The sequence below is a fragment of the Melospiza georgiana genome, chromosome 11 (genome assembly GCF_028018845.1).
Source record: "Melospiza georgiana isolate bMelGeo1 chromosome 11, bMelGeo1.pri, whole genome shotgun sequence".
Classification (NCBI taxonomy): Eukaryota; Metazoa; Chordata; class Aves; order Passeriformes; family Passerellidae; genus Melospiza; species Melospiza georgiana.
In genome coordinates, this window is record NC_080440.1 from 877,129 (window position 1) to 902,021 (window position 24,893).

General features: G+C 53.6%; 1 protein-coding gene across 5 annotated transcripts in view; it reads right to left on the reverse strand.

The window, feature by feature from the left end:
- The window catches only part of GRM7 (glutamate metabotropic receptor 7), a 160,692-nt gene that overhangs the window by 38,712 nt on the left and 97,087 nt on the right, over positions 1–24,893 (reverse strand). For 3 of the 5 annotated variants that reach the window (XR_009115079.1, XM_058032116.1, XM_058032115.1), the window contains exons 5-8: positions 19,713–19,853; positions 15,089–15,289; positions 10,810–10,949; positions 1,124–2,059 (exon numbers count right to left, since the gene is read on the reverse strand). Coding sequence is in view for 4 of the 5 variants with exons in the window: in XM_058032116.1 (XP_057888099.1) it covers positions 1,124–2,059; positions 10,810–10,949; positions 15,089–15,289; positions 19,713–19,853 (1,418 nt within the window). In the remaining variant the exon portion in view is untranslated. Of the gene's footprint in view, positions 1–1,123; positions 2,060–2,272; positions 2,357–10,809; positions 10,950–15,088; positions 15,290–19,712; positions 19,854–24,893 lie in introns of those variants that run through there. The other 2 variants (XM_058032118.1, XM_058032117.1) reach the window with 2 other exon arrangements.

The window sequence follows — 24,893 nt, forward strand, 5'->3', positions numbered from 1 at the left end:
CCCTGAACAAGGCAGGTGGTTACAATATGCCTTCCACCCAACAACATTATGCTTGTATTTATCGATAGAATAAAATAAAATAAACCCATCCCCTGGAACCCCAGTGTTATATATAACCCCACTGCTCAGCTGAAGGGATCGTGCTGCATGAGACTTTCCAGCAGGTGCAATTTCCATTTCAGCAGACATGCGTTCCTCAGCTAAGGCACAATATTTTCCAGAGGGAATATCTGACAGGAAATCAGTGGCAAGCACCAAAAAGCACAATCCCTGCACCCCCACCCAAAAGGAGTGCCAGAATAGGAGGAAAAGCAGCAAAGCTCCTGCAGCACAGCCTTGGGCAGGGCAGGGCAGGAGGGGACAGCCCCAGGGCAGGGGCTGGGCACCGAGCCTGGTCACAGAGCTCAGGAGCTGCACAGCCCTGTGGGGGCATGGGGACAGGGACACGGGGACAGGAACACAGGGACATGGGGACACAGGCTGGGCTGGGTGGAGGGGTAAAACAGACTGACAGCAGTTTGGGACAGCCCAGTATCACCACTGCTCTCTAAATACTGGACGTGGTGGTGTTTGCCAAATCCCTCTGAAATGGCAGCTTTTCTCCAGGGAGAAGTAAAGGTGAATCTGCATCATGGAGCATCAGCTGGAGCCGCCGGGCCCAGCCCCTGGAGCTCAGGACAGGCCCTTTACACCGTAGTGTAAATGTGTCCTGGAGCTGTTTGTGAGCAGAGCACTCATCACACTCCACACTGCCCTCAGCTCCAGAGGCAGGAGCCCACCTGGGTATTTTTTTGACAGTTCTCCTGCTTACATCTTGTATTCAAAGTGATTTAGTTAGGAGATGCCTCTTTGTGGGTAATATGACAGCTAATTCCCACTTATCCTCCTGTAAAGAAACAATTGAAAAAGATGCAACAATAAAACTAATGGCTAACGTGATTGCTATCGATCATTTGCCAGTTCTTTAAATGAATGGCCCACGAGCTAAACGGGGAAGGAAAACGGTGCCACAGATTGCCCCGAGTCGGGAACGAGCGGCTGGAGAGCTCAGCTGGAAATCCACGGAAAGCTGAGCACCAGCACGTGGCCGCAAGCACAGCGGATCCTGGGCACTCTCACCTACCTTTTCTGCTGACTGGGCAGTGCCAAAAAATATTGGAATGAAGGCAAGCCATACTATACAGGTAGTGTACATAGTGAATCCAATGGGTTTGGCTTCATTAAAATTCTCCGGGACCCCCCGAGTCTTGATGGCATACACAGTGCACGTCACCATGAGCAGAATGCTATAGCCCAAGGAACAAATGATTTGTAGATCCGTAATGTCACACTTGAGCACTCCTCGCGCCTGCTCGGGGTTCATAGTTTTCTGCTCATCGTAATCCACGATGATGTTGGGCGGGTCCACCGCGAACCAGATGAAGACGCCCAGGAGCTGGACGGAGATGAGGCTGGAGGCGATGGCCAGCTGCGAGGTGGGGCTGATGAGCCGCGGCGCTGTCACCGACTTCTTGCCCTGCTCGAAGATGCGGTAGATGCGGTTGGTCTTGGTGAGCAGCGCCGCGTAGCTGATGCACATGCCCAGCCCCAGGAAGATCCTGCGGAAGGAGCAGACGGCCACGTCGGGCTTGGCGATCATCAGGAAGGTGATGATGTAGCACAGGAAGATGCCCGTCAGCAGCACGTAGCTGAGCTCGCGGCCCGAGGCGCGCACGATCGGCGTGTCGTTGTAGCGGATGAAGGTGGCCACCACGAAGATGGTGGCCACGATGCCCAGCATGGCCAGGAAGACGGGGATGACGGCCCAGGGCGAGTGCCACTCCAGCTTGATGATGGGGATGGAGCGGCAGCCGGTGCGGTTCTCGTTGGGCCGCTCGTTGTAGGAGCACAGCAGGCAGGTGACCTCGTCGGCCTGGTACTGGTACCCGTCACACAGCTCGCAGTGCCAGCAGCACGGCATGCCCTTCACCATCTTCTTCCTCTCGCCCGGCCGGCACGGCTGGCTGCACACCGAGGGGGGCACGGCGCGCACGCCCCCGCCCCACTGCATCTCCTCCATCTGGGGAAGGGACAAACAGGGTCAGGGTTAGGCCTGGCTTAGGGCTGGCTGCATACACACAGAACACACATCCCCGCCCCACTGCATCTCCTCCATCTGGGGAAGGGACAAACAGGGTCAGGGTTAGGCCTGGCTTAGGGCTGGCTGCACACCGAGCGGGGCACAGAACACATATCCCTGCCCCACTGCATCTCCTCGATCTGTGGGATGGGACAAACAGGGTCAGGGTTAGGGTGGGGTTAGGGCTGGCTGCATACACACAGAACACACATCCCCGCCCCACTGCATCTCCTCAATCTGGGGAAGGGACAAACAGGGTCAGAGTCAGGCCTGGCTTAGGGCTGGCTGCATACACACAGAACACAACCCACTGCATCTCCTCAATCTGGGGAAGGGACAAACAGGGTCAGGGTTAGGGTGGGGTTAGGTCTGGCTGCATACACAGAGAACACACCCCACTGCCTCTCCTCCATCTGGGGAAGGACAAACAGGGTCAGGGTCAGGCCTGGCTGCACACCCCACCGCCCCACTGCATCTCCCCCATTTGTGGGACAGGGACACACACAGGGTCAGGGTTAGGGCTGGCAGCCACAGACATAAGCTGGGAATGAAGGGAGGGAACTCAGGGGAGCCCCAACACACAAACCCTGAGTGGATAAAGTTCCCATGGGCACAGTCCCAAAGCCACACCCTGGGGCCTCTGTGTGAGCCCTAACTGTGCTCACTGCCTCCATTTCTCATTTCTATTGCTTGTTCAGTCTGATGGAATGACATCCAAGCCCAGATAAACCACATGAGAATTATAACAACTCTGCAAACCTCAAGGGAAGGCAGGACTTAAGACTTGCAAGGCTGCTTCCCACAAACCTTGGGGCTTCTTACCAAGACAGAGCAGAGACCTCCCCTCCTGGAACTGCTACTGACCAGGAGAAGGTGTGAAATGAGGTGGGAAGGTGTTTCTATAGGGCATGGGATCAGTGAGAATGGGGGAGGCTCTGCTACAGAAGCCAGGAGAGAAATATGAAGGACAAAGAAAATGGTCATCACTGAAAAAAGCAATAATTAGATAATATTTAATTTCAAAGTCACATTCAGCTTTTGAAATACCACATGTGCTTCTGGGAATGCAAATGATAAATGATTACATTAAATACATGGAAAGTCTCACTTACTCGGCAGTCTGCAGAGTCTTGAGCCCCAAGGCAGGCAACAAAGGCTCCCAAGGACTGTGGAAAACTGGACTCACAAATCATTCCAAATGTGCCTGACTAAAGCCACTCCCCAGCCCCCAAGAACAAGGAAGGTTCAGCACTGGAGCCCCAGACTGGAAGCCTGGAAGGGCCTGGCATTCCCAGCACCAGGTACCAGCCCAGCAGCCCCTCAGTGGCTCCAGCAGCTGCTCTCTGTGTGTCCTTTCCAAACATATAACCTGACCCCCTGCCATAGATGTGAATAAGTGTCATCAAAAACAACATTTCAGCTATTTTTCATTAGGTCACTTAAGTGCTGACAAGCTCCATGATTTTCCCTACAAGCAAAGTTCTCAGATGAGTTTCTTGGATCAGCTGCCTTAATTATTCATACAGACAGGAAGACTTGGATGGGCAAGTCTTAAATTGAAGAATTAACTTGCACTTTCCTAATTTAAATCAAAATAGATCCTGTATCATCTTCATTTCATATTTGTGAAAACACAAACCCTGAAGTTGTCACACTCTGCTCACACTGGAGTACCAAGAGTCTTTCTGTGAATGCTGTAAAAACAATCCCTCAATAACGAGAGATATTCTAGAGGTCTGCTCCTGAAAAGAGGGATTGGATCCCTGCATCCCTGGGAAGGAAGGATGCTCTCCCTGCTCCCACCCATCCCCAGCTCCTGAATGCTTCCACTGCACCCACTCCCAATATACATTCTCATTATGTTCACTATAGAACAAACATTAACAAGAAATGCTTAGTCTGTCTCATAAGGCCTAATGTAATTGTTCATGTTAATGAATAAAGTAACTCAATATCTGGGGATAATTCAAACATTGCTGCTTTGCTTCCCTCCGCCACAAACATTTCCATAATAAGCCATTTGTTCTGAACTTAATTGTTTCGTGCAATGTTTGATTAAAATAAAAATCAGTACAAAAATAATTACATTAGTGGTAATTAACCTACTCAGGGAAGAAAATAGCCACGTTCCCTGATCCCACTTTCATAATGATGGTGCCATTAATTTCAGGGACACACAGCAGCCAGCGGCGAGGACTGGGCTCAGATTTATTGCCACCTCCAGACTGCAGCTCCTAACTCAGCACTTCAGACATTTGTGTATATTCCACTTTGCAGACAGCAATATTTGCATGACTTAGCTCTTCAGGCTCAGCTATTAATGTCTTGTAATTAGCTTCTAAATCCAGGGATTTGCCGTGATAATGGTTTTAAGCTAAGAATATGTCAATAACACATCCTCGGCAGAGTCTTCTGCAAAATATCAACTGAAATCCCTGAAGAGATAACAGTGGTGATAAGCCAGAGAGAATGCTGCTCCAGCTGCAGTGGGAACTCACAATGCTCCATCTCATCCCATTATCCCATTCCTTCCCATCCCATTATTCCATGCCATGCCATCCCATGGATCCCATTATCCCATCCCACAATCCCATGGATCCCATCCCATTATCCCATTATCCCATCCCATTATCCCAGCCCCTCCCTGGGGTCCCCAGCACAGTCCCAGCCCAGTCCCTGGGTGCTCCCTGCTCCTCCCAGAGCCACCCCAGCACTGCTCTGTCACCCCAGGAGGGGCAGAGCTCTCTCCCACCTCCTCTTTGGGGTTCCCACAAGAATCAATTCTCAGCCCTCTTTATTTCCCTTTCATTTCTACTCCTCCTTTGTCTTTTGTCACCTTTTTCCAGCAGCCCTGCTGCTCTGCCCCAGCAGCACTGAGAACTCTCAGAGCACCATCTTTAATGAGATCCAAGGGCCATTTGTTCTACATTAAAGCAAGGACATTGCCAGCACACCACTGATGGAGGGAAAAATGCTTAATCCACAGTTTTTGCAAAAATGCTTATTATTATGCATTTCTGTTGACGCACAATAAAATGGAAAATTAATTATTTTAATGCTTTTATATCTGCCTACAGATTTGTGTTGTCTTCTCACTAATGGAAGGGGGTGGACCATGCATCTTCAGTATTCATCCTGCAGCCCCTGCATAATATTTTCTTAATTGAAAAAAGAGCATATGCTTCCAAATGTGTATTTATAACACACAGCTCTTGTCTCTTTAAATGGATAGGTTAGGGCAAAACTATCTTCTGAAAGCAGAGCTAATCCAAGACAACTTTTTATCCTCAGGTGGCTTAGAAAGAGGGAAAATCTGAATTATCCCAGAATCCCAAACTGGTTTGGACATCAAATCCCACCCAGTGCCACCCTGGCATGGCAGGGACACCTCCCACTGTCCCAGGTGCTCCAGCCCCAATGTCCAGCCATTACTGTCCATCCTGTGAACAACTAGCTGGGGACACTCTGAATTCCACATCACACCTCTGATATTGCAGTCCTGCTGCAGAAATCAGTGCTCAAGGACATGTAATAGATTATTTCTGACCCACTCCACACATGTGGCCTGTCAGGAACTCTGTGCCCTGCTCAAACACTGCAACTCTGAGGGCTGGTCACACAGGCTGATGTGAGCAGAGCTCTCAGTCAGCTTTGTGGAATTTCTCTCTGCTCCCTGAAGCAAACAGGCACAATCTGACACATCTGTCATCATTTCTGCTCCACCACCCTCGGCACTGGCATCCGTGTGGGACCAGAATTTCATTTTGCAAACACAGCTGGGTCATGTTGGGGATCTACAGAAGCAGCTCGAAGCCAGGAGCTCCCAGAGCTGCTCATGCAGTTTATTAAAGGAGTTTGCTTGCAGATTTGATCAACACAAATGGAGACAAAGCAGCAAGGCTTGGCCGCTGTAATTGTCACCAGGCTCTTGGCAGGTGCCAGCCCCTGATGTGCCACTGGAACCTGGGGCAGCTGCAGTCCCTGCAGCCCTGCTGAGTGCCCCAGGGCTGGCAGGCAGTGCCAGGCTCTCAGCACTCACAGGGACGGGGATGTTCGGCTGCCACCTCCTCCCCGAGTGACCAACAAGGGCAGGTGGGAAAGGAGACCCCAAACAGGGAACAGCACGGGTGCCTGGGGTGGCCTGCACACACCAACCCCACACTGCCGACACCCCTCTCAGACAGAAATCACCCACATTGCTGTGCAGGACTGGGGGTTTCAGCCACACTCCCCATTCCAGCTCAGTCCCAGCTGTACAGGATCTGGTTGTTTCAGCCTCACTCCCCCTGGAGCAGGAGCAACCAGCACACGGCCATTCTGCAGGCCAGCGGTTTGAAAAGTCCCCTTCCACTTCGTGCTGCAAATTGAGATCATTAAAGGTGTTTGTGCTGCTCAGGGCTGACAGGAGCAATGAGAGATTGCAGAACCAAACAAACAAGATCCTCTCCTGCAGCACACGGCAGGGCTGCTGCCAGCTGGGCACGGGGGCACTGGGGCCGTTCCAGGGATGGGGGCACCCCCAGCTCCTCCCTGGGTCACAGAGCCTGGGCTCAGACAGGCCCAGCCTGGCCAGGGCTGTGACACAGCTGCACATCCCTCTGCAGGACTGGGCACCAGCAGCATCAGGGCTGGGAAATGATCCCCAGCACTGCACACACCCACAGGGAGTGGCACTGCCACCTGCGCCACCACTGACCGAGGTGACACCCGCAGGGACAGGAGCAGGCAGCAGGACACACAGAGTGTCCCCAACAGTGCCAAAGCCAGAAACTCCATCTACCCTGAACACATTCTGCTCCAAAGGAAAAACCCAAAACCCAGCAAAAACCCAAGAAAACAAGGAACAGAAATCAATTTGAAGGTGTTATTTTAGACAAATACCATCTGTTGGCAGAATATTCCTGAGCAACAAACAGCACTGGAGAGGTGCTTGGATGCAATTCCAACTCGAATATTTCATCAGAAAAAGGCAGGTACAGCCAGGTCTCTTGCCAGCAGGTTAGACAGTTAATTACACTCTTCACCAGCTCACTATTCATAACATTTATTTCCAAACTCCCTAACAGAGATGTTTATGGCATGTAAATTGATTAGCCTGAGCCCAAACAGATTCAGGAGGTGTTGAAGTGAGCAGGTTTCACATAAACTGCACAGAGGATTACAGAGTTACTCAATGTGCTTCTGTTTGTGGGGGAAAAAGGATTGGAGGGTGGGATTTCCATCCTGTGTCAGTGTCCCTGACAGGAACAATAATGTTCCTGATCCCAAGCAGGGCTTTATCTCACACTCTGCTCCCCATGGCAAAGAGCAACTCCCAGATGCCTGCACAGGGAACAGGGAGTTATCCAGGGGCAGGGAATTATCCAGGGGCCCACACCACATCCTTAGGGGTTGAGGAGGAGAGCATGCCCATGAACAGCTGTGTCCATGGAACCACACTGATCACCATCAATCCCATCCATCTCCCAGCGCCTCCAGCCCGTGGGGCAGGGTCCCAGCAGCCCAGGGATGGGGAGATCCCTGCACCCCGCTGGCCCCAGGAGCAGTTCATGTCCATGGGCAGCAGCCCCAGCACAAGGCCAACTCCTGGAAAGAGCAGGTTCAACAATTTCACAGGGAATGTTCCCTTCACCTATTGATTTTGGCAGTTCTGGGATCCTTGCTCAGGGAACGGGATGGGAAAACATAATAAACCTGGGAGCTGCTGAGTTAACTGTACCTGCAGGAAGAGAAGCAATATCCCCAAATTTCCCAGGAGAACCTGTGCTTCCTCTAGGAGCCATCCATTTCCTCCTCCTTCAGGCACACCAGTTCCTCCAGGAGAGATGTGTTTGTGTTTGTGTCAGGCACCTCCAAGCAGGAGAAGCTGCATTTTTGGAGCCAGCATTGGATGGGAGCTGCTCAGGCAGCTCCTCGCACTCCTCCAGTGCCCCTTGTCCAGCAGCCCCAAAGACCTGTCCCCTGGCCATGCTGCCCTCAGCCAAGCTCCCATTTCCTGCTGCTGGAACCACACAAGCCTCAGACACAAAGGAAAACCCAGCCTGACAAACTGAAATGAGCCCCTGGAAAAGCAAACCAGCCCAAACCCAACACTCCTCATCCTCCCCGGGGCACACTGGCTCCTCTCCTCCAGCAGCACCTCAGCATTTCAAACAGCTCTCCTGTTTGAAGATGACCTTGTTGAAGGCACCCACAAGAGGCTGCAGAGCAATCCCACAGTGAAACATTCCTGGTCCTTCCTGGAATGAGGATGATGAGAAAGAAGAAAATCTTTACTCACCGAGCTGCTGCCCTGCAGTTCCTGCCCCCTGGATGTGCAGGGTCCTTACCTGTGGGGTGTGCAGAGCTTTCCCCATGCCCAGGGGATGCCGACACCCAGCAGGGACAAAGCCCTGGGCACACAAAGCACCACACAGAGCTGCCCCCTCCAACCTGCACCAAACACCCCTGGCTCTCCCCTCTGGTGTTGTATTTGAAAACAAGGACTGGGGAACATCCCCTGAAGAGTTATTGCCACAATAATTACTGAAGACAAATCGCATCCTCTGGTAGCTTTCCCTGGGATGTATTTAATAGAATTTATTTTGGTTATTTCCAGGAATCCTTGGCTTCTCTAGACTCCACAATTGTCCTTATTATTGTAAGAAATAATCCAATAATACAAAAGGGACCGTCTTAGATATATATTTGTGTGAGAAACCGGGACACTTGAGTGATTAGAAGGGAAGTCAGTGAGAGAATCTCAGCTACTGATATGACCCTGTGGCCATGAGGCTACGAGGGTGAGGAAAGAGATCTTTTTATGGAAACATTTAACACAACAACAGGAATACAAATCAAGCTCCATTAATTTAGCTTTAAATTTTAATGGATCAGGATGTGCAGTTTACATAAAGAAGGACTTGCTTAATAAAATATTAATATTTTTTGCTAAAAGAACTGTAAATTGCAAGTTAATATAGGTTTCCTTATATAGAACATCAAAAGTTGAAAAGCACTGAAAGAGCAAATCAAACACAGAAAATAAAAATGGGCCAAAATTCAAGGAGAGTGAAATATTGTGTGTGGTCAGCCTCCAAGAGTGGGCCCTCAGTGACCCACATTAATTACTTGGTTTAACAAAAACAATGGAACCATTAAAAATAGGAAGTGTGGGGGCTTTGGTTCCATACCAGGGGGTGGCTGTGACCCTGTGGGCAGCCCAGGCACAAAGGGCTGGGGCAGCTCAGGTGTCCCCACAGGTCACAGGGCCAGCCCCAAGTGTGACACCGGGTCCAGAGAGAGACCCAGGCTGGGAGAACCCCTTGGGTCACCCTGGGGCCACCCCCTGTGTCACCCCAGCGTGTCCTGGCCCCCTCTGGAGGGTGTCAGGGCTGGGCCATGTCCCACAGCCTGTCCTGTCCCCCTTGCAGAGGAGGTGTGGCAGCAGGGGCACAGAAGGGGCCCAGCACACCAAGCATTCCCCATGTCCCTGGGCTGGGAGGGCTGACTGAGGGAGGAAACCCTTGTTCCACACATACCCAGCAATGCCTTGATCCTCCCTGTTGGTAATGCTCCACAGGGACCCTGCAGCCAGCCAGGGCACAGGGCAGGCACAAAGTAAGGCTGGAACCCTGCCCCAGGAGCCCGGGCACAGTGCCCAAAGCCAAGCAGGGACCCTGCAGCCAGCCAGGGCACAGGCCAGGCTCGGGGGATGAGGCTGACACGGTCTCCAGCTCTCCCACCCACCAGCCCTGGGGATTTTCTGGGAAACATCAAAGTGCGTTTCAGCACCTGCTCCTACGTGCCAGCTTTCCTTCAGGCATCATCCCACAAAGGGATGCCCACCTCATCCACAGGGTTAAAAACACCACTGGAAAAGTGACTCACTGCAAACACATTTCGTTCCAGCCTTCCAAAGACAAGGAAAACCAAAAAGCGTCCGCAAGTGAAAGCTCAGTGGTTTCAAACTACAACAAACCACAGCTCCATTTCCCAAGCTGGCACCTGGGGACTGCAGCCACGCAGCAGCAATAAAATTTACATGAGCACCTCGTGTCTGTGTCAGTCTGAGGAGCTCTGGCTCTCTGGGTACAGGGAGAAGCTGCAGGACAGGGGAGAGGGAGACTGTGCAGAGCCCCCAGTGTGGGGCTGTGAGGACATAGCCAAGGTCCCTGCTGGTTATAGAGCCCATGGCAAAGGTCCCTGCTGGTTATAGAGCCTATGGCAAAGGGCCCTGCTGGTTATAGAGCCATAGCCAAGGTCCCTGCTGGTTTGGGTGCCCATAGCCAAGGTCCCTGCTGGTTATAGAGCCCATAGCCAAGGTCCCTGCTGGTTATAGAGCCCATAGCCAAGGTCCCTGCTGGTTATAGAGCCCATGGCAAAGGTCCCTGCTGGTTTGGGTGCCCATAGCCAAGGTCCCTGCTGGTTATAGAGCCCATGGCAAAGGGCCCTGCTGGTTATAGAGCCCATAGCAAAGGTCCCTGCTGGTTTGGGTGCCCATAGCCAAGGTCCCTGCTGGTTATAGAGCCCATGGCAAAGGTCCCTGCTGGTTATAGAGCCTATGGCCAAGGTCCCTGCTGGTTATAGAGCCCATGGCAAAGATCCCTGCTGGTTATAGAGCCCACAGCCAAGGTCCCTGCTGGTTATAGAGCCCATAGCCAAGGTCCCTGCTGGTTTGGGTGCCCATAGCCAAGGAGAGGGGCACTCACATTGAGCTGCAGGTCGTCTGTCCACTGCCCCACCAGGCGGTAGCCGGGCGTGCTGGTGTTGCTGCTGTGGAACTGGAAGATGTCGTAGCGCCCCGGGGCGTCCCCGTTCTTGTTGAACATCACTGGAGTGCCAGCACTGCCTGGGGAAGGAAACCAGACAAAATCCAACCACCCAGCAACAAAGCTTTACCCAGTCTTTGAGCCTTCACACTGGAAACACGTCCCAGGCCGAGGCCACCATCCCACAGCCATCCAAAGGGGACAATCTGGGACACTGCCACCGCCCAGCCCTGTCCCACAGAGCCACCATCCCACAGCCATCCAAAGGGGACACTCTGGGACACTGCCACCACCCAGCCCTGTCCCACAGAGCCACCATCCCTGCCCTACCCTGCTGCCTGTAACAAACACAGCAAGGCCAGGTGAGCCCTGCCTCACCCTGCTCTGCCCAAGGGCAAAACCAGCAGGAGGCTTTTCTTCCTGCCTCCCATCTCCCTGTCCTCAGAGAGCTCTCCAGAGAAACCCCTCCTGTGAGTGCAGCCTCTAAATGCTGCTTGCCCCCTTCAGAAAATGGCCCATCTGCTTCTGGGAGATGCTGCTGTCAGAAGCCAGCCTGGCTCTGGTGAGTCTTGAATGCATCCAGAAACAGGAACCATTGGCATCCTCCTCCACAGTGCCCATTCCTGTCACGGGGGTGGGAGAGGACAGAGCAGCCTTGGGAACAGCAGTCCTGGTGAATCCTCTTGTCCAGGAAGGGCACTCCTTGTGTGCTCCCTGATCCAGGGAGAGCATTTCTTGTGCACTCCCTGTGCACTCCCTTCTCCAGGCCCTGCGGCACTACCACAGGAGTGTCCTGGGCAGACCCAGAGCAGGATCCTGAATTAACTTGATTTACCATGTAAATGGTAAATAATACCATTTAATAAATGGTAAATAATACCAGTCACTGCAGTGACAAACACAGGTAAGTGCAGGACAAGAGAGCCCCAACCCCTCCTGTGCTGGCCAAGGCTGGATCTGCTCTGACACCTGAGCCCCAGGTGAGCTCCCAGCAGGACAGACACCTGCATTTGATCAGCACAGCCCTGCTGGGAACCCTCCCAGGAGGAGAACCAAAGCGCTGCCTCACTTCCCCACAGCTCCAGCAGCACCTTCCAGGGTGACATTTATTTCCAGACATATTAAAATAGGCTGCGGTGGGGTAGAGTAATATTGTGTCAAGATTGAAGATTATGACAATCCTCCAGCATATCTATATTCAAAGCTTCCTCCTCCTAACTTTTTTTCCCTAAAGCAATGAAAAATCTCTCCTGTTGTAGCACTGAACTTTAAGATTATCGTTTTCTTCATGATTCCCATTCTTCATTGAATTCCGGGGAGTGAAAAAAAGATTTGAAGGAGTGAATTAGCATAGTCTCCATTCCAGCCCTGGTAAATTGTTTCCTGTCTCTCCTACAATCCTCTGAGATCAGATACAAATTCAGTTCAAAGGCTGGTACAGAAAATCTCCCACTGAAATCTCTCCTGGCTGGTTCCTTGCGAGCACCAGGCAGATATTTAATTGTCATTACAGATTCATGCAGCCAGAATACATCAGAGTGGAAACACTCAGAGTCAATCAGCAGGGGCTGTAATTCCTCGGCTCCTCAGGAAAGGCAGCAAAGTGCTCAGTGGGATTTGGCTGATCACCACTCTTAGGGCTGCTTAGGGTGAGTTAGGCTCAGCTTTGTCAGAGCTGACAAGAAAGGGACACCTGGAATGGCAGGAGCTCAGGTGAGCTCCCAAAATGCAAAAGACACACACAGGAAGGTGCAGGGCTGGTCCAGGGCTGCTGCTCAGGAGGCAGGTGGGGGATGGACCCCACTGTCACAGCCACGCCAAAGACAGCGCAGGGACAAACTGACAAACCCTCGGGGATGCAGCCAAGAACACAGCACAGGCACCCCAAACCCCAGCAAAGGCACTGAAAGGGACCTGGGACGGCCGTGGGGGCAGCAGGGGGGCACAGCACCATGGGCTGGGGGCCTGCAGGGACCCCACAGGCACAGCACTGTGGGCTGGGGGCCTGCAGGGACCCCAAGGGCACAGCACCATGGGCTGGGGGTTTGCAGGGACCCCACAGGCACAGCACTGTGGGCTGGGGGCCTAAAGGGACCCCAAAGGCACAGCACCATGGGCTGGGGGTTTGCAGGGACCCCACAGGCACAGCACCATGGGCTGGGGGCCTGCAGGGACCCCAAAGGCACAGCACTGTGGGCTGGGGGCCCGCAGAGACCTCAAAGGCACAGCACTGTGGGCTGGGGGTTTGCAGGGACCCCACAGGCACAGCACTGTGGGCTGGGGGCCTAAAGGGACCCCAAAGGCACAGCACTGTGGGCTGGGGGTTTGCAGGGACCCCAAAGGCACAGCACCATGGGCTGGGACCCTGCAGAAACCCCACAGGCACAGTCCCAGCTCAGCATGGCTCAGAACAGGGCAGGCAGGAGCAGACCCTGTGCTGGAATAGCTCAGCCCCAGGGGAGGTGGGATCCATGCAGCAGCTGGAGAGGCAAGCACTGCTAACCCTGGGGCAGGCACGAGTGTCCCCCTGCTCCCTTTGAAGCTGCAGGAATTGGGCTCCAGCCAGGGCTCTGCTCTGCAGGGCCAGCCCTCCTTAACCTCCGGGTGAGGCTCTGCAGCCCCTCTGTGCCACCTGTCTGCAGGGTCTGTCAGTCCTGCTTTGCATCACCGCAGCCATCCAGCCTCAGCTCAGGCTCCTCGCATGAAATAATGAAATTAATTAAAAGTGATGGATGAAAACCTCATGGCAGAGAGGAAACAGGCATTTCAGAAATAACCCTTGATCTTCCAGTCATTAAAACATGTCGTTATTTAACCGGTGTTTGATCATTTAGGATTTATTTTCTTCCCGTTAAGGTTTCCCAGGTTCTGCTGAGCCCACTGAGCAGTTCAGAACCTGTGTCAGTCTCCAGGCTGCAGCTCCTTGCTCACGCAGAGCTGTGACAATTTAATTCAGTTCCCAACAAAGGAGCTGCTTCTCCCCACGCAGACACAGGGCACTGACACCTGCAGGAAGCCCTCAAACCCAGACACAGCCTGACTGAATTTGCAGGGCTTCCATCTCTTAATCACTGCAAGGTGAGGAATGAATTATGGAGAGGAGGCCAGGAGTGACACAGGTGTCACCAGCCAGGAGTTTGTACTCGGGGCACATCCATGGCAATTTGGGCACCCGAGGGGCTCCCATGAACAGCACCCTCAGCTTTGCACTGGCAAAAACACAGCTGCACTTCACAACTTCCAGAATTTCACTGGCTGAGCACTTGAGGTTTAAAGTCTCCCATATGATGGGCCTTTTGTCCTCCAGGCAGCAATGATCACAAAATGCACACCGAGCTCCTCACTCACATCCAGCCTCTGTCCATCACAGCCTGGCTGCACTGATGGCAGCACCTCTGCAAGGAGGGCAGGGACCCAAAGCAGGGCCAGCAGGATGGTCCCAGGTGCATGGGGCTGGGCAGAGCCACTCCCCAGCAGGAGCATGGCCAGAGAGCAGCAGCACCACAGGCCGTGCTGTTCCTGTCACACACAGCAGCACAGAGCTCCCCCTGCCCCACCCTGCACCCAGGAAAATCCCCTGGAGCACCGGGGAGCAGGATCTGCAGCCAGAGCAACCCCCGCCAGCCCCAGCCCCATGGAGAGGGGTCAGCAGGGGACAGAGGGGGTCAGGAGGGATGGCAGTAGGTGACGGTGGGGTCAGTAGGGGACAGGGGGGTGTCAGTAGGTGATGGAGGTGGTCAATAGGTGACAGGGGGTGTCAATAAGTAAGTGGGAGTGTCAGTAGGTGACAGGAGTGGTCAGTAGGTGATGGGGAGGGTCAGCAGGTAATGGGGAGGGGGTCCGGAGGCGACCGAGGGATATCAGTAGGTGACAGGGCGGGGTCAGTAGGTCACCTGGGGTGTCAACAGGGGACCGAGGGATATCAGTAGGTGACCAAGGGATGGCAGTAGGTGACAGGAGCGGTCAGTAGGGGACAGTGGGGAGTCAGTAGGTGAGCAAGGGATGGCAGGAGGGGACCAAGGGATATCAGTAGGTGACAGGAGCGGTCAGTAGGGGACAGTGGGGAGGCAGTAGATGAGCAAGGATGTCAGTAGGTAACGGGGGTGGGGGGTCAGTAGGTGAGCAAGGGATGGCAGGAGGGGACCGAGGGATATCAGTAGGTGGCAAGGGGATATCAGTAGGTGGCAGGGGTGTCAGCAGGCTCCGGGCCGTGTCTCACCGTTGAAGTTGACGCTGCGGATGTACTTGAGCAGCCGCTTGCCCCCGGCGTGCTCCATCTCGGGGCACAGCCCGGCGCTGTCGGCGCACAGGTCGCGGTTCATGTGGTGCAGGGCGTGGGCCATGGCGTACACGGCATCGATCACGAACTGCACCTTCCCCTCCTGCTCGTAGTGCGAGTCCTTCCCGATGCGCTCCTGCCCTGCGGGGACACGGCGGCACTCAGGGACAGAGGGACAGCGCTGCCCTGGGACACGGTGACACTCGGGGACAGAGGGACAGCGCTAACCTGCGAGACACACAGGGACAGAGGGACAGCGCTGCCCGGTGGGGCACTCAGGGACAGAGGGACAGCGCTGCCCTGGGACACGGCGACACTCGGGGACAGAGGGACAGCGCTGCCCTGTGGGGCACTCAGGGACAGAGGGACAGCGCTGCCCTGGGACACGGTGACACCCGGGGACAGAGGGACAGCGCTGCCCCGGCACCAGCGGAGCCTGAAGGGGCTGCGCCTCCAGCCGGGCCCATGAAACGCTGGGCCGCAGCGTTATTGATTAAAACACAACCAAACCTCAGTCACTGCTACCAGAATCACCGGCTCTGCTCGCGAATCACTCTCCACAATCCGGGAAACAAATCCTGCCCGAGCCCGGAGGGAGCTCCAGAGGCCGGAGGGAGCTCCAGAGGCCGCGGGGACAGCCCGCAGCCGCTCCAGGCCCGGGGCTCTCCCAAGCCCGGCTCCGAGGCTCCAGGGCGCTCAAAGCGAGGCACAGCCGGTATTAAACCTGGTGCTCGTTCTGCTGCAAATCCCGGGCTCTAATTGAAATCAAAGCCAGATCAAGGAATGGAAGAGTCCCTTCAGAGAAGCCACCGACGGGGCTGCGGAGAACTGAGGAACGCGCCGGCAATTAACGGGTAATTAACGGGCAATTAACGGCACCTCGGGACGCTCCTGTCACTGTCACCTTTCCCCTGAAACCGCCCCTGGATCCCTGGCAGTGCCCAGGGCCAGGCTGGACAGGGCTTGGAGCGCCTGGGGCAGTGGCAGGTGTCCCTGCCATGGCACTGGGTGGGATTTAAGGCCCTTCCAACCCACACCATTCCAGGATTCCACGATGGTTGAGGCACTGAGTTTTACATCTCAGCTCCTCTAGAAACCCCGCAACCCTGCAAACAAGGGAGCAGAACAAGTGAGTTTCCAGCTGGTGAGGTTCCAGGCAGGATCCTTTTCATTATTCACTCCTCTCATTGATTACAGAACTTATCAGGGTTTCAAGCCCTGACAAGGAAAATGCTTTTAAGTGGTTTCAGCTCTGTAACCAAATGAGCAATGCAGCAGGAAGGGATGCCAGGGGAGGGGATCTGGCATTGAAATGCTGCACACAACCAGCACTGATAAGCCACAGCAAGTTCCAGAAGCACGGCTGGGCACACACACAGCAGGGGGAAAACCTGCAGCAGTGGAGAGATCTGGGAGAGGAACCCAAGCAAAACACACCTGGAAAAAACCAGAGCAATGTAACGGTGTCCAAACATGAAAACAGTAAAGGTTTTTAAATCTCAGTAGAATTTCCAAGAACAAGGATGCTTCCCTGTGCTGGAACAGCCACTCAGCTGGGTATTAAACACCAGCTGTGCACAGTAACTCCAGATGTGGAGCCAAATGTAACTGCTCACCCCAAACATGTCTGAATTTACAGCTGGGAGTGTGCTGTCCTTCACCAAAACACAGCCTGAGGTGCCTCCTAAAGAGATTCCACTGCAATTAGAAATTGAACCCGAATCTGAAGCAGCAAAGAACCTGCAGAGCAAATGTTATGATTATGAAATGTTAGGGACCAAATATTGTTCAGACTTCAAAAAAACCAGCAAATATCCAGATCAATAGGCCTGGCTGAAGAGTGTTCCCTCCAGTTTGTGTCACCCTTCTGCTGTTGCAGCGAGCATTAAGTCAGCCCCAAAGTCCATTTTCAGGCAGGAATAAACCAAAGGTGACGGGCACAATTTTATTTCAACATTATTGTGGGGAATATTTCCCCCTCGGAGGCTGAGCTGAAGAAGTCAGGCAGAAGGTTTTACCCCAGGCTCCAGGAGCAGCTCCTGTGTGATGGGAGTACCGAAATTCAATGATTAATTACTCTGCAGGAGAAGGAAGCTCCCAGAAGGCACCGAGTTGCTCCAGATAGAAGCAGCAGGAGCAGTGCTGTGGGTGCCTCTGGGGAAGGGGCAGGAGAGACCCCCAGCCCCTGTCAGGGCATCCTGGGCTCCATGGAGGGAGGGCTGGAGAACCAGCCCAAGACATGGGGCAGCAGGAAACCACGAGCCCCTCTGTGCTGCCAGAGCAAAACCGTGGGAAGTAAAAACAAACTCCAATCAGCACCAGTTCTGATCATTGAGAACTGCATTATTTCTGATCTTTGAGAACTGCACCATTTCTGCTCCTCTTTGAGAAATGCACCATTTCTGATCATCTCTGAAAACTGCACCATTTCTGATCCTCTCTGAGATCTGCACCATTTCTGTTCCTCTCTGAGATCTGCACCATTTCTGCTCCTCTCTGAAAACTGCACCGTTTCTGATCATCTCTGAAAACTGCACCATTTCTGCTCCTCTTTGAGAAATGCACCATTTCTGTTCCTCTCTGAGAACTGCACCATTTCTGCTCCTCTTTGAGAAATGCACCATTTCTCATCGTCTCTGAGATCTGCACCATTTCTGATCATCTCTGAGAGCTGCACCATTCCTGCTCCTCTTTGAGAGCTGCACCATTCCTGCTCCCCTCTGAGAAGAAGGTTCTTTTCTGTTGGTTTTTAACCTGGGGATGTGCAGGAGCCCCACAGCAGCACGGCTGTGTGCCAGTGGAGCAGCTGGGACACTCGAGCACAGCGTGATTTCAGAACACTTCTGTCCCACGGGTTTGCAGTGAGTACCTTGGGATGCCAGGAGAAGATGAAACACAAAGGCAGTGTGTTGACACGAGCATTTTTTGCCTCCAAAGGATGTTTTTGAAGGTGATGAGAAGCAGTTTAACCCCCCCTTCCCACTCGAGGCTGGAGTGCTCCTCATCCTGATTCCTGAGAGACGGAGCAGGGGGCCGGCTTCAGGCACATCCTCACAGCAGAACAGCTGCAACAAAGGCAGGGAACAGCTCCAACCCAGAGTGCTGAGAACAGAGAAGAATCCCACTTGTTCCATCTCTTTCAGACAGCAGCAGTGAGATGCAGGTTTGAGAGCTGCTGGTCTCCCTCCTTCATCTCCAGGCATGCCTGTTCCCAGCGCCTCTCCTTCAGCTGATCCCCCTGCTCTCATTGTTATCACCACACAACAGAGGGGACGTGTTAGGAGGAATAAATAGTATCTCTAGGACGATTTTTATGGCATATAATTCACACAGGCAGACATCAAAATCCCACTCCATCGGCGCTCGCGCGAGATGAGTTCAGAGCCTGCTTCAGCTCCTGAAGAATTAAACACATCTTCAAAGGGTCTGGCACAATGGTGCTGCTGAGAGCCTGGTGATAGTCATCATTAACAAGAGATTTAATTTAAAGATTGTGCAGCGCTCACGGTATCAAGCAGGCAGCTCTTATGCGCACGAGGTGCAATTGGGCAGCTGGCAGAAACATCTCAGTGTTCGTGCACCCCAGCAGCGTCACAGAGCCCTCCTGGGGACAGGGACAGCCCCAGCCCAGCCTGCACAGACACACAGGGCCCTGCAGGTACCCCCGGTACAGGTACCCCCACACCAGCTGCTGTGTGAGCACAGCTGGGAACAGCTCCGGAGCCACGCCAGGGTCAATATTGCGGTTTGGAGCAGCAGAGGGTGACGAGGGGAGCTCTGCGCAGTGACAGCCCTGCACCGTCACCTGGCAAAGCCCTGCAGGACCAGGGACAGCTCTGCAGGGGCAGAACCCCCAGCCCAGCCTCGGCACCTGATCCCATCGCAGACAAAAGCCTTCATTTATCCCAGCAGCGCCCAGCAATCCCAGGGCACTTCCTGGGGAAGGCAGATGAGCTTTGAAATTTCTCCTGCTCACCACAAAGCATCGGATAATGCTCCAACCCAAACTCCCTCCACACTGCTCTGGGTGGGAGTTTTCATCAGTTTTCAGTCAAAGTAAAGCACGTCCTCCCCTGAACTGATTTTCCCCAATCACAACTGAAGGCAATCATGCACCATGGCACATTCCAGCTGCTGCTGGCAGATCTGAAGGGGCTGGGGGGAGGCTGGGGGGGCATCAGGTGCCACCAGCTGTGGCTTCTGTGTCACAGAGGCATGTTGTGCCCAATGCTTCTCCAGGGTGTTCCAATCACGGTATCCCAGATTGGGTTGGAGGGACCTTAAATCCCCCCCAGTGCCACCCCTGCCATGGCAGGGACACCTCCCACTGTCCCAATCCAGCCTGGCCTTGGGCACTGCCAGGGCTCCAGGGGCAGCCCCAGCTGCTCTGGGCGCCTGTGCCAGGGCTGCCCACCCTCACAGGGAACAATTCCTTCCTAAATTGTTCCATCCTCCACCTAAAACACACAAACAAACCAACCCCTCCAGCCGCCCCTCACTCAAACCAAAGCCCCGCTGGTGCCCCGTTCCCAGGGCACGAGGAGGGGATGGGTTCACTCCTCACCTGTGCATTTCCTGTCCGACTCCTCCTTCTTGGAGCCAGTGATGGTCAGCTTGCAGTTGAAGTTCTCCTCCCAGTACTCTGCAAACCACACGTTCCTCCTGTTGTTCTCCAGGGTGCGAGAGGTGAAGTAGGTGTCAAAGCCTGCGGGGGGAGAGGGCAGGGCTGGGCCATGGCTGCTGTGCCCTGGGAGCCTGGCACACACACTGGGGCATGGCTGCTGTGCCCTGGGAGCTGCAGGCTGGCACTGACCCTGGGCCATGGCTGCTGTGCCCTGGGAGCCTGGCACACACACTGGGGCCTGGCTGCTGTGCCCTGGGAGCTGCAGGCTGGCACTGACCCTGCTCCTGGCACCTCAACCCTGCTGGTTCCCTGCTGTGCCCTCCCAGGGCCAGCTGTCCCTCTGGAGCTCTGTGCCAGCCCCACCAGGGCACCCCTCACATCTCACCTGTGCTGGGCTCACCTGGCTGTGGCTGCAGAGCTGTGCCTGCTCCCCAGGGCACCCCAGCTCAGCCCTGCACAACAGGAGCTTCTCCTTTACTAAGGGAGTTGTGGAGGAGCTCAAATACCCAAATCTGACGCCTGGAAGAGGCAGAGCAGGGCTGGGGAGGATTGAGAATGCTGGCTGTGCCCAGAGGAGCTCTGGGGTGAACGATCTGCCATCCTACAGGGGCAGTCCCACAGGATGTTTGGGCACTGCAGCCGCTCTGGCACTGCAGAGGGTGCAAGGATGGGGGCAATGAGCTCTCACAGCCCCAGGCAGCCCTGTCCCAGCCCCATCCGGGGCTCTGCAGCGAGGAGGGGCTGCAGATGCACCTCCTGTATGCAGGGGAACCTCCCTGGCCCGGCAGCCGAGGGTTCCCTGCTGGGGAGAGCCACAGGGGCTGGCACAGCACAGGGGGGAGCAGAGGCTCAGGAAACCCATCTGGCACGGGAAACGAGCACGGCAGCCCTTGCAGCAGGGTAAAAATAGCACAGAGGCAGCTGTGTGCAAACTGGGGAGGAGATGGGAACGGGGTCAACGCCTGTTCTCCCTGCTCTGCTCTGCGTGCCACTGACTCAGCTCCACGGCACAGCCCAGACACCCCAAAGGGCAGCCAGGAACAGCAGCCCCGAGCCCTCCTGAAACAGGCTGGGAGCTCACCCACATTGCACCTGCAGCCTCACCAAACCACGCAGTCTGTTAAACCCAAGGCAGGTCCCTCCTCCAGGAGGGTGTCAGAGCACAGCCCCAGCCTGAGGCAGCCCACGGGAAAGGCAAGGAAACCACAACTTGGGCTGGGAGAACCCTCAGGGCTGGGCTGCAGCTCCGTGAGCTCCACACCACTGCCCAGCCGTTCAGGGGGTCTGCAGCTCGGGATGAAACCTTCCCACAGTTAAATGGACCAAAGTGCAGCAAAAGAGACCCTGGGCTGGCAGAGACCCCAACCCTCCCTGCTCTGCTTGTCCTGAGGCAGGGACCTCACCTGGGCCTGCCACAGATTGAGTGAATAATGGGTTAAAACTCCCGGGACACCTGCTGGAGCTAACTGATAACAAACGAGTCGTTTAGGAACATTTCTGTGCCAGCACTGTTTCTCTGCCCAAACCTTTCTGTGATTCTGTGATTACCATTTAGAGGATTAAATTTCCTGAGGAGGATATTCAGAAAGCAGCCAGGTTTTATGGACACACAACCAAAACTTCTTCCTGCAAACCCGTGTATTTTGGTTTTGCTCCTGATTAAAAGAGCATTTCAAAGGGGATATCCAGTCCTGAGATGTACAATGTCCATATGGCAGGGAAAGAGCAGCAATAAACTCTCCCCACGTGCCAAACTCACTGACCTCTGGGGAAAGTGCTCTATAACTTAATAATGCAAAATCAATGGGTCCTGATAAAACTGTAATAGAATTCCATATGAATTACTCTGAACCATTACAGATTTAATAACAAATAATAACATTCCCATTGATTGCTTTAATGATCCCTCTGCATTCACAGGCGGGAATATGGATCCCTATTAAAAAGGGAACATTTTTTACCATTCTCTCCTATTGACTGGGACAAGTGTGTGTGTGGGGGGGTGTGGTGACAGTGGGTTTGGACAAAGCCCTGGGCACTCCTGGACAAAGCCCTGTCCAGCCCTGCAGTGCACTCCATTCCTGGGAATGCTGCTCCTGGAGCCAAGGTGCTGGAGAACCCCCAGACCCTGCCCTCCTTGCCAGCCTGGGAACAGGGGTCTGGGCTGGAAGGAGCCTAAATACCACCCTAAATCCCAGCCAGGCCACCCTGCCATGGCAGGGACGCCTTCCCTTGCCCTGGGACACTGCCAGGGGTGATTTTAGCAGCCAGGACTGTCCCCACGCGTCCCACAGGGCTGCCCTGCAGGTCCACCTGTGCCAGTGGGAACCTCAAATGCTTCTCTCGTTTCAGAGCCTTGTTTGGAACAAACCTGACCCAAAAACGCTCAGGTGAACGAGGCAAACGTTCTAACCACACACCTGGGGCTGTGCTTCACCTTTCTGACCCGAAAACACACAGAGAGCTCACCCACACAGAGCTGACACTGCTGGGCTCAGGGGCTCTGGGATTCCATGAGCCAACAAAACCCACTGAACGCTGAAATGCAGAGCAGGAATCCTCGCTCCCCAGCCCTGCTCGTGACCAGGCACCGCACTGCTGTGACAAGATTTAGTGATTCCCCAACGCTCCCCATATTTCATACTTTAGCAAATCACTTTTTCAGCAAATACCTCTAAGAGATATAAATAGTTCCTTTACGAGATTTTCCAAATTACAATGAATCTCTTATTACTTCAAATCACTGTGATTTGATTAAATCATTATTTTTACACGTAGAAAGATGATACTACCTAAAGGGTTCATTTATTTTCCCCCACGGGATAAATACATACATGGACCACATTGTGATGAGACAGAGGGGAAAAGGGGGAGCTGGAGGGGGGAGTGGGGGAAAGGACAGGATCCCAAAGCCTGAGAGGAGCTGGGGACATCCAGGAGAGGGACAGGGACAGGATCCCAAAGCCTGAGTCCAGGTGAGGGACAGGGACAGCACCAGCAGGGATGCTCAGCAGAGCCAGGAAATAAACCCTGCTCAGCCACTGCATCAGCACACGCCACAAACCATCCCCTCCACGTGTCACAAGGGGCGTCGGGGCCTCAGGGCTTATTTAACAAGGAAAATCATTAAGCCTAATTAAACCACAAAATTATTGACCCGGTGCATTTGCCATGTGCCTCGGGTGCTCTCATTGGCAGCCCAGGTGAGAGCAAATCCAACACATTGACCCAATTTCACTGCAGCAGGGATGGGAGCAGTTTGTGATATTTTTACTCCTCTATTTAGTCCCAAGGATGTCCACACTCCTGACAGCCAGTTATTTACCCACACAGTAAATCATCACCTGCTATAATTATTGATGCCAAATGAGCTGAAAGCAGCTACTCAAACACTTTTCCAATTTCCCTAGCATTTAACCCAAAGCAGTGTCATTTACTGGCATTACATCTGGGATAAAAGCATTAGGTGGGGAATGACAGCATCAATTTTAGGACAGCAAGTCTCTCTACAGATTTTCTGCTGCTGCCCAGCCACACACTGTGAGGTGGTGTTAAGACAGTCTACAGATATTATTTTAACCTTCTAGCTCGGTAAAAAGGCCATAAAAAAAAATGATTTCATTAACTTCCATCACGCCATGAAAGTGCTTTGCAGCTGTTTTCTTTTGCAGTAATTGCAGATTGTAACTGTGCAAAGGGGTATTTCAGGTGGTGCCACATCCGACTTTTATATCCATGGCATAAATCAGGTACAGAGGGAGTTCCACTCAGGGCAGACCTGGGATTTTGGGCTGTTCTGATGGGGAAATTAGATAGATAGATAGATAGATAGATAGATAGATAGATAGATAGATAGATAGATAGATAGATAGACAGACAGACATAGATAGGTAGATAGGTAGGTAGGTAGGTAGGTAGGTAGGTAGGTAGGTAGGTAGGTAGATGATAGATAGATTAGATAAATGGATAGACAGATTAGAGAGAGACACACAGAGATACAGAGAGATATGTAGGTAGGTAGGCAGATAGATGACAGATAAATAGATAGATGATAGATGGATAGGTAAATTAGACAGACAGACAGACAGATTTTGGCTGTGCCCTCATTCCCACAGTACCAAAGGACCCAGCTGAGGGGAGATCTCAGCCAGTGCTGGGTGGGGCAGCCCTGGCAGGGACAGGCTCACACACCAGGCTGTTATTGCTCCTTATTCTGCATCCCACACCCTCAGGCACCCCTCACTCCCTGTGTGCTCCCGTGTGCACAACACCAGCAGCACAAGCCTGGCTTTGTCTCTCCATTTCCACTCCCAGGCAGCTCTAGAAACACCTCCTGGAGCAGAGTCCTGCCAGGAATTCCTCCTTTCCTGCTGCCCTCTTGCTGGAAATGGGCAATTTGTTTTGCCAGGACCTTTATCCGTGAAAAAATCCTTTTCCTCACAGCTGAAGATGAGCTGAAAGCTGTTGAGCAAATAACAGAGCAGCTGGGGCTGCCCTGGATCCCTGGCAGTGCCAAGGCCAGGCTGGACACGCCTGGGAGCACCTGGGGCAGTGGGAGGTGTCCCTGCCGTGGCAGGGTGGCACTGGGTGGGCTTTGGGGTCCCTCCCAACCCACTGGATGCTCCTTCCCACCAGTTTCCCAAGTTCCAGCTCCCCAGCCTTTCAGCAGCAGCTGCTCCACAGATGGCCTGTTCCATTTTAATAATGCAGAGCAGCAAAAGCTGAGATGCAGGAGGTCAAAATGCAGAACATGAGAGTGCTTTTCCCCCTGCTCAGCAGCCACTGACAAAATGCTCGAGCCTCTTCTTAAAAGCAGCTAAACTGCAGTCACTCACTGCATAATTCAAACCAGGGTGAAAATACAGAGGTCCCTCTCTGCTGGGATGCAGAGACTGCAGCAGCTCCTGGGGACGCTCAACAGGTTAAAATTGCAATACAGAATTATAATAAAACAAAAATGCAAGGGGCTGCTCTGCCCAGCCTGGCGGCACCGAACCTTCAGAGTTAAACTCATAATAAAGAGTTATAATGAAATAGGAAGGGGCCCCAAATCCCACCCAGTGCCACCCCTGCCATGGCAGGGACCCCTCCCACTGTCCCAGGTGCTCCAGCCCCAATGTC